General features: G+C 38.5%; 1 protein-coding gene across 1 annotated transcript in view; it reads right to left on the reverse strand.

The window, feature by feature from the left end:
* ecpas (Ecm29 proteasome adaptor and scaffold) overlaps positions 1-17,215 on the reverse strand; it is a 44,958-nt gene that overhangs the window by 20,636 nt on the left and 7,107 nt on the right. The window contains exons 4-22 of the mRNA XM_088605790.1: positions 16,221-16,339; positions 14,704-14,853; positions 13,521-13,692; positions 12,864-13,003; positions 12,164-12,245; positions 10,677-10,796; positions 9,846-9,931; positions 9,567-9,642; positions 8,732-8,781; positions 8,221-8,287; positions 7,234-7,356; positions 6,545-6,648; positions 5,539-5,662; positions 4,568-4,648; positions 3,425-3,644; positions 2,463-2,554; positions 1,717-1,851; positions 991-1,153; positions 225-397 (exon numbers count right to left, since the gene is read on the reverse strand). Coding sequence (XP_088461916.1) covers positions 225-397; positions 991-1,153; positions 1,717-1,851; positions 2,463-2,554; positions 3,425-3,644; positions 4,568-4,648; positions 5,539-5,662; positions 6,545-6,648; positions 7,234-7,356; positions 8,221-8,287; positions 8,732-8,781; positions 9,567-9,642; positions 9,846-9,931; positions 10,677-10,796; positions 12,164-12,245; positions 12,864-13,003; positions 13,521-13,692; positions 14,704-14,853; positions 16,221-16,339 — 2,277 coding nt within the window. The remainder of the gene's footprint in view (positions 1-224; positions 398-990; positions 1,154-1,716; positions 1,852-2,462; positions 2,555-3,424; positions 3,645-4,567; positions 4,649-5,538; positions 5,663-6,544; positions 6,649-7,233; positions 7,357-8,220; positions 8,288-8,731; positions 8,782-9,566; positions 9,643-9,845; positions 9,932-10,676; positions 10,797-12,163; positions 12,246-12,863; positions 13,004-13,520; positions 13,693-14,703; positions 14,854-16,220; positions 16,340-17,215) is intronic.

A 17,215-nucleotide genomic window follows, 5' to 3' on the forward strand; every position in this document is an offset into this window, starting at 1 on the left:
AAAATGTCAGCTATAGTTGCATTAAAAGTGTTGCTGGAGGTCATAGGTACATCTAATGCAGGTACAGACTTTTTCATATCCTAGCCTTTTCTTTACATTCTTTCACGCTTATTGTGTTCCCTACCAGTGTAGGTTTGTGGCCTACCAGAATTTGCACAAGCGGCTTTGCAGACTGGACACTCAGGGTTAAACTATGTTAATTTAATAGAACTTTTCCAAGGTACCTTAGAGCTCTCTTTGCCAGATGGTATGCGGGCCAGCAGGTTTTCCACCATGTGCAGCTTTGTGAAGTCGGAGCCTTCACTGGGTATCAACAGGGGGCCGTTCCTCCCGATCTCACCCAGGGCAGTGCAGGCAGCGATGCTCAGAAGCGGAGAGCTGCTGTCCAGAAACGACCCTGCAAATAATGATTTAACAGATTTCACATCAGCACTTGTATTATAGAGATAGGCCTGTCCCCTTGTGAAGTTGATTATTGACACCCATGTCCAAAAAACCTTCTGTTATTGCAAAGGCATTGTGGCTTTCGCAAAGAATAATATGAAATGAAACAAACAGTGGTCAATAGGTAACATATAGAACCAAGTTAAAGGTTTATTCCTTGCTGAAAAGAGAAGAAAGGAAACACCCGAAGAAGGCTCCACAGCTGAAACATTGTGTTTCCTTTCTTCTCTTTTCAGCATGGAATAAACCTTTACTTGTTCCTTTGCAGCCTACGCATGCTGACGCAACTCCCTACTTGAACTAGTTCTAGGTAACATATAACTTTATAAATCTATAAAAGTATTTATACCACACATATACATTTACTTCATTTAATATCAACAAAAAAAACTGTATCAAAGGGTACTAAATTCATACTGAATACTTACAGTCAGTAAAATGTGGTTTAATAGAGAGATTAAGAATCGGATGAAAGAGAGGCACATTCAGACAAATAAAAGATTAAAATTACTAAAACAGATAAAAAAATCACTGGAGGCTAGTTACCGATAGTTTTTGTGGCAGAACGGATCAGTTCATCATCTTCTCCCAGGCTTGCGCTCATGGCTGGTTCCAGGTTTTGGAAGTCATCTAAGCTTTTCTTTTTTCTAAGGTATCGGCCAACCATGTAACCCAAAGCCAAAATCGCTCCATGCTGCGTTTCTGGATTCTAGAAAAAAGTCACAAAGTGATTTTCTTTCTGACCTTATTTAAAGTCCTTACTGCCTGCAATGCCTCATTTAAAGAGACCGTTGATACGTTTTGAGAAGATAAAGGAAAAGAAAGTGTAAAATAGAATCTATTAAACCTATATTAGACATACATCATGCTAAGTAGATCTAAAGAAAATGTGACAGAAGGCTAGTTTATTATTCATTTGCCACCTCCAGTATCCTGGTATGCAAACCCACTTGCAATGAATTTGAAATCACTGAAATGAGCCACCAGTTATTTATGGCTCATGCTATATCTGCACCTCACAGATCAGGGTCATTAGGAACTATCTCAAGGGATGTTCTTTTCTATTTTGTCTTTTCTGGTTTTCCCACTGACGAACAACAAATCAGTTAGTGCTCATCTCATTCCTACATTCTCTAGCAAATGCTTTATTTGCAGGAATAATCAAAACCGAAAGGTCAAGCCTTAGATCTTTTTAATTGATAATTAAATGCACTGGCCTCAAAGCTGCTAGCTATTCCAGCAATACTGTGCAAGTGAAATTGAAACACTTACATGAGCATCTTTTGTGATCTTGACAAGATTCTGCACAGCTGTCTTCAGTTCATTCCCAGACATGGTGGATACAACCACAGCATAGAGCTGGGCTGCTAGTTCACGCATGTCTTCCTTGTTAGTGTTCATTAGACTCTGTACGAAAGCAGAAAACGACACCCTTCAGACACATTCATTTGTTAATAGGGAAACAGAGCAGTAGTATGAAGGCTAAATGGGTACATATACAAATTGGTAGGGATAAAAGCTTAAGCCAAATTAATAATAACTAAAAAAAGTTTTGTGTTTCCTACAGTAGATTTTAAATGTGAACCCTTCAAATGTGTATCATCGTTTACCAACCAATGCATTGTGATCCAACACAAAAGTTTTTGTTTTACCTTCACATCGTCTATAGAAAAGGGTTCACAGGCTTAAAAAAGACACGTAAAAACAGCACAAAGGCGTAAGGTAAACAAACAGTTCAAAGAAAAGACATAAAAACTTATTTGACAATCCTAAGTATCCCGAACACCACAAATGTTAGTAAATTACTTTTATTTAAATTACGTAAATGTAAATGTAAATTATTTAATAAATATTTAAACTTGTTTTATCAGAGTGTTATATCAGTAATATGAATGCACTCCATAAACTTTGATTTTAGTGTTAAACTTTAAATGTTCCAACAGGTAAATGATAAAAGAAGTACAGCCGACTGAAATCAAGGGTGCTCAATATAATCTGATTCACAAATGTAACGTCACCTTGATCCAGTCAATTCTGTCAATGAATTTAGGGGCAAGTTTTTGTGGATAAACAGACACCACTTCTAACAGGCAGTACATCACTGGAACTCCTAGAACAAAAAAATAAAAAAGGACATACAATTCAGAAGTCAAATGACAGAAACCTGATTTATAAGAATTAACATGAATACAAACAAGAAGATACTTAAACATACACATTGTAAATGAACATATTTTTTCATTTTTAAGCAAAGCGTTCTCCTGTAAAAAAAAACTTTGCTGCTCATTAGGTCTACTGTCATGTGATTGCATGGTATAAAAATAATAAAACTATTTGGAAATGCTCAGGTTAAAACATCCTTATCCAATTCAGGATCATGGTGGCCTGGGGCTTAACCTGGAAAGCAATGGGTGCCAGGCAGGGCACACCCTGGATGGGATGCCAGTCCATCGCAGGGCAGACACAAACACAATCACACATGCACTCACACCAGTGCCAATGCTGCAGAAACCAACTAACACACCAACCTATCTTTGAACTATGGGAGGCAACTGAACCACCCAGAGGAAACTCACGCGAACAAGGGGAGAACTTGCAAACTCTATTCAAGGAGCACCCTAGGAACTGACCCCAGAGCCCCAGAGCTGCAAGGCAGCAATGCTAGCTGCTACGTTACTACGTCACCCCGGCTAATGTGTATGCAACTTAATTGGATGCTGGATAAAAAATGCCTATTGGCGAATTCGTTGCAGTTCCATCAAATAACGCTGCTCAGTCCCACTACATTGACAGCAGCCTAGATTCATGATGGCAGCATTGCCTAAATCACCCGAAGTGGAAATGAAACCAATAAAAAAGATGATTCCAGGACTAAATGATTTGCGATGTTTTTGTCTATCTACTATCATACACAGCGAGCTTCTGTTGCCTTCAATGAATAACTTGTCCTCTCCGGATGGACCCTGAGCTCAGGACTCACCGCCGATGGCCGACAGCAGCTGCTGGAGTAAATCGATGTACACCTGCACAGGGTTGGTGTCCGCGGCCTTGGGGGAGGAGCTGGATAGCTGCTCTTCGGACAGCAGGCTCTGCACATACCGCGCGATGGCTGGGGTGCTGTCCTGCATGTCGGCCAGACTCTGGGAGGTGGGAGTCACCCCCGCACTATAAGCAAGGCACATTCGTAGGTACAAGATAATCTGGGGACGAGAAAAAGCCAAACCGTCTCAAAGCAGCAAGGGTACAGCGCTAATATATCGTGCATTAGGAGAAACAGAGTTTACAAAACAAATGGTACATTACGCTCCATAAGCATCAGGAAAGTCAAGAGACCAACATTTCCTTGCAGTGTACTAATTGAAACAGAAAAATGACAATTATGAATAAAAGCAAAAAGGTTAACTCTCATCTCAAGTTGCCTGTTTGTGCCCCAGTACATAAACACAACAAACTACATGCGAGTTGGACCTCCTGTCTTAAAAGGGAACCGCAGTCCCAATTTCTCAGACTGGTTACTGAATCTCTGTAACAAAATGAATTGATTGACATTATAGAAAAAAATGACAAATTGAGACTTAAGCACAAAATCGTGAACTTTCTGAAAGTTCTGTAGGTCGACATGTCATCGGAAACTCACATTCGAGTTCCCCCGAATTTTGACATGATTCGGCCCTTCCTGCTCACTAGTCTCCATAATGACTAATGTAATGTTCGCAGAACATGCCACTGTGCATACCTGCAAATTTCAGCTATTTTGCGATGTAAACTGGAGGTTTTATAAGTTACTGTGTACATCATACTGCTGCTGTGGTTTAAAATGCACTCATCAGTGCTGATTTTTCTAACCCTAAAGTATCAAAATAACGTTGCAGTTCCCTTTTAAGACTTTCCAGGTCCCAGACACACAAGAGAGATGAGGAAAGGCCATATTAGGCAGGTGTGCAGCCAGAAGCTTATATAGAAACTAAAAAAAAACCTTCTGAGGTTAAATTTACTCTCTGCTTCACATGAACTCTGTCAGAGTCAATTACATGTGAAAAACTGTGCAGTGAAAAAGAGAAAAGGGGGACAAACTACATGAAGTAAGAAGGAACACTGAAATATCACGTCATACTGAAATTACCTCTCCAAATGCAGAAGGGTTAAAAGGAAGAGCAGTTGTACCAACAATATACTTGGCAGGAGTTTTCATTCTCTGTGAAGCCTGAGAAAATAATGCAAAATATCATCAGGACTTAGGCACCAACTTTGTATGCGCAGTGTGAGCACAAGCACCTACAAATCTTCATCATATTACTGCTAAAGGAGGGCTGAATGCATTTCTACTTTATTAGTGTTACATTCTGGCACATACAGTAAGTCTAATTATTGTGGCTCGTAACAGATTCCATGATCTACTTATCTGGCTGTTTGTGAATCATAAGCAGCTGATGTTTCATCTGAAGAAGTGTATAGACTTGACCCACAGTTAACAAGTAAACTTAAAAGAAGCTATATATTTCAAAAGTGAATATTCACGTAATTCAGAAAAATGGCCCTACAAAAAAACTCTAGACTGCAGTGTCTTATCTTAATTTAATCTTTGATACTAACAGAAAGCAGTCTACAAATAAAGACAGAGAAGCCAGCACTAGCACTGGACCAAAACCTAAGAAAGCCCGGACGATTCCACAAAATTATTACCAACAAAAACGTGTGGATCATCTTTAATAATGAGAAGGAAAAGTCTGTTTTACAAAAATTCTCAATAAGCAAAAGACAGGGGCTTAATACAATTTTCTACAATGACAGACAATGACAGCAATTATCTGGAAAGTATTTGAAATGTGGTTCATGCTTCAGAAGTTTTGAAAGCACGAAGGATCCAACTGTCACCATGAATAATCTAGCACATAGTACTATAGTACTTTCCGCACATAGTTGTTCGTATAATTGTAAAAGATGATCTGATCCCTGGATCCCTGGAGGTGTGGGTAAATGTCCAATGTACCAAAAATGTATTTTTCCCCACCAGTGTTTCCTTGTCCAGATTCCAAGTTGTGAATGACTGCAACCTGACTGCTGAGCAGTGCAGAAGGCATAAGACTGCCGTACCTTCTCCTGTATGTAGCTGACCATGTCTGGGAAAGAGGGCATGGGCCTGGATCCCTCTTTCTCCGTAGCCTTGGCAGGAAGAGCTCTGAGAACACGCTGGGCTTCACCGTGTACCTCTTCTCGTCTGCAACGACAGATCAGCCGACCGCTGCACAAAACGCTTGTCTTTGGGATTTTGTGTGACAGGAAAAAAAATAAATGGAAAAAATGTCGTCCTTCCCTTTACTATGTTCATGTTATAAAGTCATTTGTGTGTATTCCTTTTCACAAAATAACAGTAACTGTTATCATATTGGTACTGTTAATAAAACCGTGAAGGTGAAAATATAGCAGAGAAAAAAATTAGACTTTTGATCGAAGTTCCACATCAAGGTACCACTGCATCGACTAAAATGAAATTATCTTAAGACGTAGTTTAGTTTCTATTATTGTGGTAAAAATGTATTATTTAATTCTTATTCTTAGTACTATTTTATTGCTGAATTATTTAATGCTGCAAAAAAAAAAGAAGTGTTCGGTTTACATTTTGATTACTTTCAATCAATTAAAAATTGCGTTCTGGTCCCAAAGCGTGCAGTGTTTCTGGAGTTTAATGGCCACCTCAAAACAAACACTCCTGTAAGGCACTGTAGAGCTTGTAATGTGTGAAAAGGCAAATAGCCTTGACCAGTGAGCTTGTGAAGTCCTCACTCTCCCTGCAGGAGTTACAGCCAGGAAGCAGAGTTGTTCAACTATTGCCAATTCGAAAATCAAGTGCATATAAAAATTGTAATAATAACTTGTGCCCCCAAATTATGTATTTATGCTCTTAGCTATTTACATGATAATTACTACATGTTAACATACTGTAATAATGTAAAACACTCCTGTCAGAAAGTGTCCTGGCTACAGAACTCATTTACAATGCTATAATATATTTGGTTTTTGCAAATCAGTGACCATCACAGCTGGAGGTGAGGGCCTGAGTACAATCTGATCCTAACCAGCAGTATGTCAAAATACTTACGGGTCTCCAGCGGCCAGCAGGAGAAGGTATCTGGAAGGTACGTGGTCAGGAGCAAACACTGTGCTTGCAAATTTCATTGCCACCTGTCGGACTTGCACCTCAGGCTGCAAAGAACCCCAAAAAATAAAAATGGAAGGCTGAATCTGAAACTGTTGCCAATGTTTCACTTTCTCAGGAGCATCACTGTGTTAATACAACAATACTTTACCAAAGAGTATCAGAGAAATAAAAGGTTTCTGGAATATAATTGAAGGAAAGGGCTAAGAGCACATTGTAGCTCTTAGTTGTCTGGGCAGAAAAACTGCCTAAGAAGTAACAGGAGCAATAGATAAGGTTATGCGGTACTGAAATTGCGTCGTATTTAAAAATAATGTTCATGCACTAGTAGGGAGTGGATATCTGGAGTTGTAAATAAGCTGTCTTTGTCCTGCGATATCTGTGCTTTACGCTTTACTGCACAAATATGTTAACTATTCCTTTTTGTGCTTGTTTTTAAAACTGCTTGTCTATACAAATGGGAAAAGTTCCAGCTGGTACTTTGAATTGCCTGTTGTTCCTGTATGCATGCATGCATACATAAACTCACCGCACCTTTCTCATAAAAAAACCTAACTGAGAGTCTGGATTTTCTACATAATCAATGTACATTCAGTTCAAATTCACAAATTGAATTGTCTTGCCCACTGTACCTTTCCCATGTAAGCAGCAACAAGAGCTTCCATGACATTTAGCAGCGCCCCCTTCAAAGATGTATAAGCTCCCACCATCATCGACAGAGCTTCCTGAATGGCCAGCCTGACCTCAGCATCTTCCTGAAATCAAAGCATGAAAACAAGTCAGCTGGTGAACTAAGTTCCCACTTAGAGCGAGTGACGGAAATTTGTCGGGCAGTATCTTCAGCTCTGTTGTGCTACATGTGCAGTGCTGCCTATGCTCTTCTCTGGCTTACATGATTGCCTCAGTGCAGTGGAGAGAAAAAAACAGGTTATTTTCACAGTCCACAGGAGAGGCAGTATCTAATACTCTTCTCTCTTGACTTAAAACACACAGTTTCTCAGCTGAAATACTTTCATCAATTACTGCTGGATTTCTTAAACACTTTTACGGTCGGCCACACTCATGAACTTCATTTCTTCACTTTTTTCGTGTTTGTCTTGTCTGTTCGCTGACAAAAACATTATTTTGATCTATTTTCAGGCCATTAGTCATATGTTCTAAAACTTATCAGCCGCATGTGCTACGAGATTAACGCCAGTAGCTTCCCACAAAAAGTAAACACTGATGTTAACGGAGCTCTGAAAATATTTTTTTTGTAAACAAAACTTTTGCATTTTTAGTTTTTGGCTAAAATGTCTCTTACAAAGATGAAGAGTCGATCATCATTGAGACTATTTCTGGCCTGGATTAGTGCAACAAAGATGCAAACACTTGAGTCACAAAGCACACTACTGGGGTTGATTTTCGGAATAATGCAACAAGCTGCAAATGATCTCCTTCTTAGGCAACTGTCTATAATGCACCAGTGCCTCCCCATTCTTTATATTATTTCTGCAACAAGTCAGCACTCTGTATAAACAGCACGAGATCAGGGTTTTATTAGCACAACCAAAGCAAAAAGCCGTGAATCATGCCTCGCAAACATTCTGGAAAAGAATCAGGCCAACTGTAACACTTACCTTACACATGGCTTCGAAAAACTGCTGGGCAAGAGCTATATCCTTCGTGAAGAGCTGAGGCATACGGCTAAAAAGGAAAAACACACCCACAGAGGTCAGTCTCTGCGGTGATCTGTGATAAAAAGGATTTTGGAATTCCGTGCATCCACTCGCTACTATGTCACATTAAAACTGCAATAATGAGGTAGTCCTCCTTAAATAAAGCTTTGCAATTGATAATGGCTTTCCACTACTCATAATGCTTCGAATGTGCAGTAATACAGGTGGTAAAAAAGATGTGAAACACTGCATAATTATAGCATACTTAATAACTTCTCTTTGAACATTAAAAATGAAAAAAAAGGTAACATTTAATAAACCATTAGATCTGGTTAATGATGAAGAGGAAATGGAACAAAGAGTCGAAGAGATTCATTCAACAATACATTTCTGTATATAAAAGATATAGCTTTTGAAAGGATGGTTAGGGTTGGTAAAAAGAGATTTAGCACATGCAAAATCAATATACTACCTTGACAGCTTTCCCACAGCTGAATAGGCTACACATAGCAATTTGGGATCCTAAAACAGAATGATTTAATTAGTATCTTACTTTTTCTTGATAAGTAACAACAAAGTGCACAAAAAATCTTCCTGGGTATAAAACACTATGTTTCCAAGTTTTCCAGATCTGAAAATGCCACATACTTTCCATGTCATGTTGAAGCCTCCAAATTAATAACTGATTAATAACAATTAATAAGGATAGAGTGATTTATGTCCTTGTTTATACCATACTGTACGTATGCGATACGCAGGGTTTGTGTGCCTCATCTAACTGAGCAACTGCAATGCAATTTTGTATCCTCCTTATTTGTTTTTGCTGGTACTGCAGTGTTAATTCTATTTCCCACCCCCACTTTCTTCCCAGATTTCTGGCGCTGAAGCTCATCTGTCTGCATTTGCAAAGCAGAATTAACTGAGCTGCTGTGTTCTACAGAAGTCATGCTGAAAGGATGTTACAGCAAAAAATGTAACAGCCCTGGCAGCATTAATTTCACCAAGACCAGACCAGACCTCCTCTCTCTCTACATTTAATGACAAATTTGGTAACCAAGCAACACAGATTGTATACAGAAAAGAAACTGAAGCCAGACTTTAAGAAAACTATCCAGAAAAACACAATCACTTTATTTGAGTTGGAAACTCTCCCTGAATGAGACACAACATCTGAATTAATATAATACAGACACAAAAGTATAATCCAATAGTTCAAGTTTTGAGCTGTAAGGTTAAAAAATAGCCTACAAAAACCCGTCATGAAAATAAGATTAAAATACCCAATTCCACCAAGGAATATTTCTTACCTCTTTATATTCATTAATGAGCTTCGTTAAGCCATTGAGCAGCATAAGACCAAGAGGTTTATTATTGTCTGGACACCTGTGAGAATGTAAATAAAAGATGCAATAAAAATAAATAAATTAAACATTATTGAATGAAGTGATACTTCAACACTGACATATATGTTTCTATGTGCCCTCAAGATAATAAAGCTCTAATTTCATGTGATCCTATCAATACAAAACAGAGAAATGCTCAAATGCAAACCTTCATTTTCAATAAAGAGCTGGACAGGTACTTACACAACACAAATGTGATGTACAAACTGCAAGGACAATGATCTCAATTTGTTATTTGTATTGGCTCCAAACAGTCCATCATAAACAACCTGAAAAAATAAATACATTAGGCATTCAAAAGCGCCTACTTAACTAATTAAAACATGTTTTCTCTACTAAAGCCTTACAATAGAGTAAGCCAGCACAATAATAAAAACTTACAAGGAGTACAATGGGTAAAAAATAAATGAATTGAGAAGTAAAATATGCTTAAAACTAGTCTCTAGATAGTCTCTCTGATGAAATGTACCACGAAAATACACAAACATTTTAATAATCTTCATTTACTAGTTGTTGAAATAATAAACATGTTGTCCTCTGTTCCCAATAAATACAGAACCTTATCTTGCAATAAACACAAACTAGTTTCACAAGCAACTTAGACTACAGCAGTGGATAATGCAAATATTATTTAGCCTAATCACATCAGCATTACATAGGCTAACATGGAAGATTGCTTCTGTGATTATATAATGGTACAAAACCTAACTTCATGTTTTTAATCTATTATGTTCATTGTTATCCCTTGTACATTTTTCAGCTAAATGTAACCTGAATTTGGTGTTGACATTGCTGTTATCATTTCTAATTTAATACTTACTGGAAAAGCTTTAGGCTTTGGGTTTTTCAAGCATATATCTTTGACATCTTTTAGAAACTATCTACAACTGCAATCCAATCAGACAGTTGACGAAACAGCAAACGAAGCACCTGTACAGTATGTAGACTGAAACCATTCATCATGAAACTGTGCCTTGGACAATCTCTCTGTAACCGAGCGCTGTAGCTAATCACCTGAATGTTAGCTGGAAAGGTCTCTGCAGCGAGCTGGGAACGGAGAAGGTGAGGAAGGATCTTCAGTTTGACCCTCGTACTGACCGGCTCCCGTTTCATCTCTGGTTTCAGTGCAACACCCTATGAAAGAGGGACAACATCTAATGTAATATGTATTTTCCTGAATCCAGTTCAAATAAAGGTTCTTAAAAGAAACCAGTTGATTCCTTCTTTTTTCTACCCAAAAACCTCTTCTTCATAATGAATAAATGATGAATTATTATTAATTATTATCACGATATTGGCCTATTTTTATAAAAGAGATGAAAAACTGATAAAGTGTATAAGGAATTCATTAGTTGTTTATTATCAACTACCATGGAAACCTTACTGTATATCCTTAAGACATGGATAGGAAATGTATTAAGCTTTTGTCAGTAGTTATCACTTTTTGTCTGTAATAAATACAATATTAAAATCATTAATGTTAAATAATAAATGTAATATTAAACGTGTATAAGTTTGATCCCAGTAGTGCAGAAAGGTCGATTCTGTAGTTATGGAACATATTCTCCAGTAAAACAAACCTTATGGGTATACAAATCTGTGCTTTGAATACAACATTGTTGAAAAAAAATGCTTGCTGATAAAAGTTCAAAAACCAATTTGGACTGAGCATTGAGCTCTGGATCTTACCAGTAGTTTTCCAGGAAGAAATTAAGCTCATATAACAACAGGCTCTAAAAACCAACTTTTATGGACACAAATTGGTTCAAAATGTATTTTTCTAAAATGTATTTTTTAATGTACACATTTTTTGAAACTGCAAAATGCAGAATGAGATATCTGCATGATCATTCTCAGTAAGTCAATGACTTTAACAATAAGTATCACTATGGTTTATAGAAATGTAAATCTGCAGTTCAAGACAGCAGCATTGCCACCTTGTTGCCTGACCTCCTGAGATTGAAGAAGCAAAGAAAGCCAGTGCCTGCCTGGTCAGTATTGGGATTCGAAACCTCCAAGAATTGTAACCCTTGCTGCTGTAACTGATTGGAGGATCAGTATGTGGAACGCTTCCTTCTGGACCAGAAAACCCACTTTGTCAGCACAGTGACAGTGGGCACTGTGCTGTAGGAGCTACGGTCTTCTGGATTAATGACTTGGTCATTAAAGATCCCATGGCACTGTGGGTAACAGAACGGGTGTCCAGCCTGACACTGCTCTTGTCTTGCACAATCTAGTCAAACTCAGCTTTATTCCCTAATTCAAATGGAAGCTTAGTTTCTCACTTCTTCACCTGACCTGTTGTGTAGTGAGGCAGGTGTATCACATCACTAGTGGATGATGTGGGTTCCCTTCTATAAAACGTACTCTGGGATCCTTCGGGATGAAAAACGCTATGCCAATGTACACAATGTGTTACCATTAAAGTATACAAGCATATAGTTAGAAAAATATCATAACAAAATACAATAAAAATGATTGTTCACTCTACAGAGCCTTACCTCTTTTGTTTTAAGTGGAATATCCCCAAGATACACCTTATACATCTTGTTAATTATTGAGGGATTGTTCCAGTCAATTATGCTGCAACACATTAGGAAGTAATATAACATGAATAAAAGAAAAAGGAAAATGTAAATGCTTCATTGATACAATTATACCATACTTAATCATCCAGTAAGTGTCCTTATGTTGTTTTAAGTATCTCCATCCCAGCTATCACAGTATCTGAATCTTGCAGATTTTACAGGCAGGCAAAAAAATCACTGGGAACAATTTAATTTGTTAAACTCAAGACGATTTGTTATATTAAGCAATTTGAAAATAATTTGGAGTACGAACTGACAGCCCCTCAAGACTGAGTGTTTGTTTAATTGAGCACATTACTTGTTTAGCAGGTCACTAACCTACAAGTGTCCCCAGCCTTTATGAAAAGGTGTCTTAAGGGGACGTATAAGACTGGACTGGGGTTCTCTATAGCCAAGGATGGAAATGCCCGTGTTAAGTAAACAACCACATTTAAAATCTATTTTGACATCTAGAATTAAACTGCTATTTGTGTTTCATTAACAATCACATTTTGTTCTTTTTATTCCTGCATGATTGCACAGTGGGTGTGTTGTTAATGTGCAAATACCCCCAGTCTGCTGAAAATGTAGATTGTTCTGGGGGGGCCGGAGGAACCCCTCTTTTCCCCTTTACCTCTGTTTGCTTTTCAGCTCCAGGTCGGCGGCGGTGGCGACGCTGTGCCGAGTGTCACTTGACGCGATCACTAAGTGCACCACTGCCTCCACCTCAGGGACCTGCTCTGCTTCTATGAACCTCACTATGCCCAGCTTACACTGCCCGGAGGTGGAAAAAGAAACAACACTTAATAACAAAGCGGAAATCAAGCCATACACCCATTTTCTGCTTTGCTTTATGCTGCCTGAAAGTTTGGGGTACACATTTTACTTCAGGTCACATTTATATATGTTAAGCATAAAACTGTATTTCTATATGCCATACATCACTTTTTTTTTGCTCTCCTGCACACACGGACAAATAAACATACATATACTGTACAGTGCTCAAATTAAGGCGTTATATGTTAACGTGTCAAACCACCGCTTCTAAAAACACCAAATGTTCAGAATCTTTCAACTGACAGCAACGCTAGCATTTTTATACCTGGCTGTCTGGGTATAAAGTTAAGTCAAATTCCTGTAGAGTTGCTGTAGGTATAAAGTAAACATTACAAAAAAAACCACATTTAATCATACCACACAGTAAAAAAAGATAGTTCCCCCCCCCCAAAAGTTAGTTCTCCCAATTCCACAATATCCTTGATGTTACAAACAGGCGCCTGCGGATGATCACCTGTTCGAGCTGCTCTGGGGTCCAGGGCGTCTCTCCGATGACGCGCTTCGCCGCGTAGAGGCTCATGCCAGGCGGCGGCTGGGGCAGCCCAGGGCCCGAACTGCTCCCGCTGGCCACCGAGCCCTGGGGGGAAGCCGGAGCCGGGCGGCTCTGGGGCTCGTTGAGCACGAACCTAACAGCCGGCACAACAAAAAAAAACACCCACGACTTACACTGAGCCTTCAGACAAAAGTGAAGCGCTACAAAAACTATCATCTGTCTTACAGTAAATTCCCCGGGCATGCATTTCAAACCAAGAAAGGGAAGCACTTCTCCACCCAAAGAGGAACGTTCTCCTCGAGCACCAGCAGTTTCTTGAAAGAAGCCAGGGTTTAAGACTTCAAAAGTAGGGCTCTTTCCACACTCCTTTCTGTGTGCTTTGTGTAATAAATATCTCCTGTTTCTAGGTATCAAAGCACTTTCACATAGTTTTCATTTGTGATGTCGGTTCTGTGGTGATTAAATGTACGTTTGTGAGGGTAAATGTGCAGAATTTCTCTCCACCTTTTATAGAACTATTCATTTTATCAAATTTTATACAGGACACTACAAAGAGACAAGGTACGGATACTTAAACTGATAAATATATGCATACAAAGATGTCAAAAGATTAACTCACTAAAGGAAAGAAAATGAATGAGGAAAAAAAGGAGAGATCTTATTTGTGGCCAAACAAAGAAGATTAGTCAAGCGTCAACTGAATATATTAATCTATAAATACAAATCAAAAATACGATTCCTATTGCCGAAATAGACGCTGGATCATCTGCTGATGGTGGAAAAGAAGTAGTTGACATCCATTGAGCAATACACAGAAATGGACTCAAAATGCTGTATAAACAGAGCCCAGATCTTGACGGAGTGTCTGACTAGTCATTTAGAACTTACTATTGTGTAGAGACAGTGCAAAGAGCAAGAGAGAGCAGGAAGACAGAAAGTGTAAAGGTACTACCTCCATATGCAATCAAACAAGTCCAATCTCCATTAGCAAAAGTTGGCTAATTTGCTCAAGTTGGCTAATCAATAGCAAAATCCAACAACCTAGGGCATTGGCATACTAGCAAACCTCTTTACTTCGAAAAGTCCTCTAGGAATGAACCTGAGTCAATGGAACATGCTTAACGTATTACAAACGCATACTCACCCGTAAGGCATAAGCAACACATCTAACATGAAATCTAAGAGCAGGTGCACGGTCTTTGGCTTCTCAACAAGGATGAATGGAGAGGCAGTTTTGGATGGCTCTGATGGATACTTCATGTGGAACAATGTGGGGATCAGGAGATGCATTAAGCTGAAAAAATATAATGAGAGAGAACTTGTTAATAGAACATGAAGCATTGTATTCAAATAGCCTGAATAACAAAATTCAGCTAAGCGTGCTGGCACCCAGGGCTAGATTTTAAGTATTTACGAAGGACATCACAATTTGGGCCTAATAATAACACTGACAATAAGGGTAAAATGATTCTAATATTTAAGTTGATTCAAAACATTTTTTATTTATGTTTCAGCTCATATTAGCATATTTAAGTTTCAGTGAAATCCAACTACTAGAATCCATTAGAATCTATTAATATACAAGATTCATTCCACACCATATTTTTTCCTGGTATTGCTTCAGTGAGAAAGATAAATGCCGAAATGCTGAAAATGCAGTCACAAATTCATTCCAGTTGGCAAGAGCTATGTTGCTTTTCTGTCAAACCAAATGTATTAAAATAGATCACTGTCTTTTACTGTTATTTTTAATTCTCCATCTACCTAAAAACTAAAGTGGATGAATTGTGATGTATTGTACACAATAACCCTCCACCACACCCACACATAAACAACCTCAGGAACCTTTGCTGTTAAACTGTTATAATATTAGAATTATTATTTTGTCATGTGTTTTTATTTTCTTGATTAAAACGTGCAGCACATTGGACATAAATGTCAAGCAGACATTAAATGCACAAACACAAAAACTGCAGCTGTATCCTTGTTCGATTGCTCTGGCCAAACAAACTTTGTAAAGGGGTACAAATGCTTGCTATAATCCCAACCTGATTTAAGACTTGAATGCAGGAGTTCAAGGAGGAGTTTTCCACTCAATAATTTGTTAACATTTTTTCTTCTTCAGTTTATACAAAATGCCCAGGCCATGAAGTCACTTATACCAAAAAGCTAATGAACAATGACTTACTTATACTTACACAAATAATACTGAACCTAAACTAAACTTCATACAGAACTGAGATGTACTGTATTCAAATGTTTTGCAAACACAACTTTGAATGTGCCATTCAACAAATAAACCCCTGCCTCAAGTGTCCTGTAGGCTTTTGAAGAACACCAAACAGTACAGGAGCAGACATCTGCAAAAAGGCATTGCTACTGGAAGGGCCACATGGAAAGACACCCTCACTGACACAGATCCTTACAAACGCTAGTTTCACCTGATGCACCAGATTTAAAGACTCCAAGAAGTGGGAGATGGCGAAGGGAAGGTATCCTCGCTTACATTTACTTGCACAAAAAACAGGACATGATTATCCTGACCGTCACCTTCCAGTACAATTATGTCATGTCTGGTTTCTTTTTTTTTTTTTTGCAGATTCTGACCGAGGCGGGGCTAGATAAGCTGTGAATAACAGCTGGGAATAAAAGTCCATTCACCCATCTTGCTGTGGCTGTGGCTTTCCCTCCATGGCGGTCAGCAGAGTAGGGGCCAGCTCGCACTGTTTTTCCACATCCAGGCGGGGGTAACCCATCTTGATGTAAATTATGGTGAAATTCTGGAGAGAATCACAAGGGCAAAGAAAGTATCTATAAAACAAAAATCACTAAAAAGGTACAGGTCAACAATCGTAACGGCTTAGAATTTGAGGCACTCATCTACTCACATACAGTAACAAAGTACATTACAATTGGATCTGCTGCATCTACTGTATGAATCTTCTGTCCTTAGTTATAAGAGCGTTTGCCTGTCACCTGAGATTGGATCTCATTCCTTCTCACTCCGATTTTCTATTCAATATTATTCAATTTCATACATTTTTTTTAATATTAATAAGCCAGTTCAATCAAGTTCTGAAAAAGAATTTGCATCAATAGATATTATACATGATACAAGATTAATTTCCTCAGATCAGAAAGGCCACAAATAACAGGAGCCTCATAAGGCTTGAGGGCAGCAGTGTAGGGCAGCAGTTAGGGTCCTAGACTCCTATTTGGAAGATCATGGGTTCACATTCCAGGTGAGACACTGCTGTTGCATCCTTGAGCGAATATTTCACCCAAATGATTCCAGTGAAATACCCAGCTGCACAAATGGGTGAAGTGGATAAAAGCATTAGCCAACTAAGCACAGAGAACATAGGAAAAAATAAAATCCTTGAAAACTCCTTCAGAAAGTGACAATTGAAACCATACCTAACCTGTCAAATTAATAATATAACACATACTGTTCCTGAAAAACCACTCCTACAGCTGCTATAATCTGGCCCAGAGGACGTGGAGGCTCTTCAGACACAGGTTTAGGACCTGATGCCATTGGGCTATAGGATCTCATTTCAAGCTCTGTTATTTTTTTTATATTTAGAATGTTTTTCATACATTTCCCATCATCAATTCACACAGGTGTACTGAGTCTCAATGAGGTTCTGTTCATT

The sequence above is a fragment of the Lepisosteus platostomus genome, chromosome 1, assembly GCF_059453375.1.
Source record: "Lepisosteus platostomus isolate fLepPlt1 chromosome 1, fLepPlt1.hap1, whole genome shotgun sequence".
Lineage (NCBI taxonomy): Eukaryota > Metazoa > Chordata > Actinopteri > Semionotiformes > Lepisosteidae > Lepisosteus > Lepisosteus platostomus.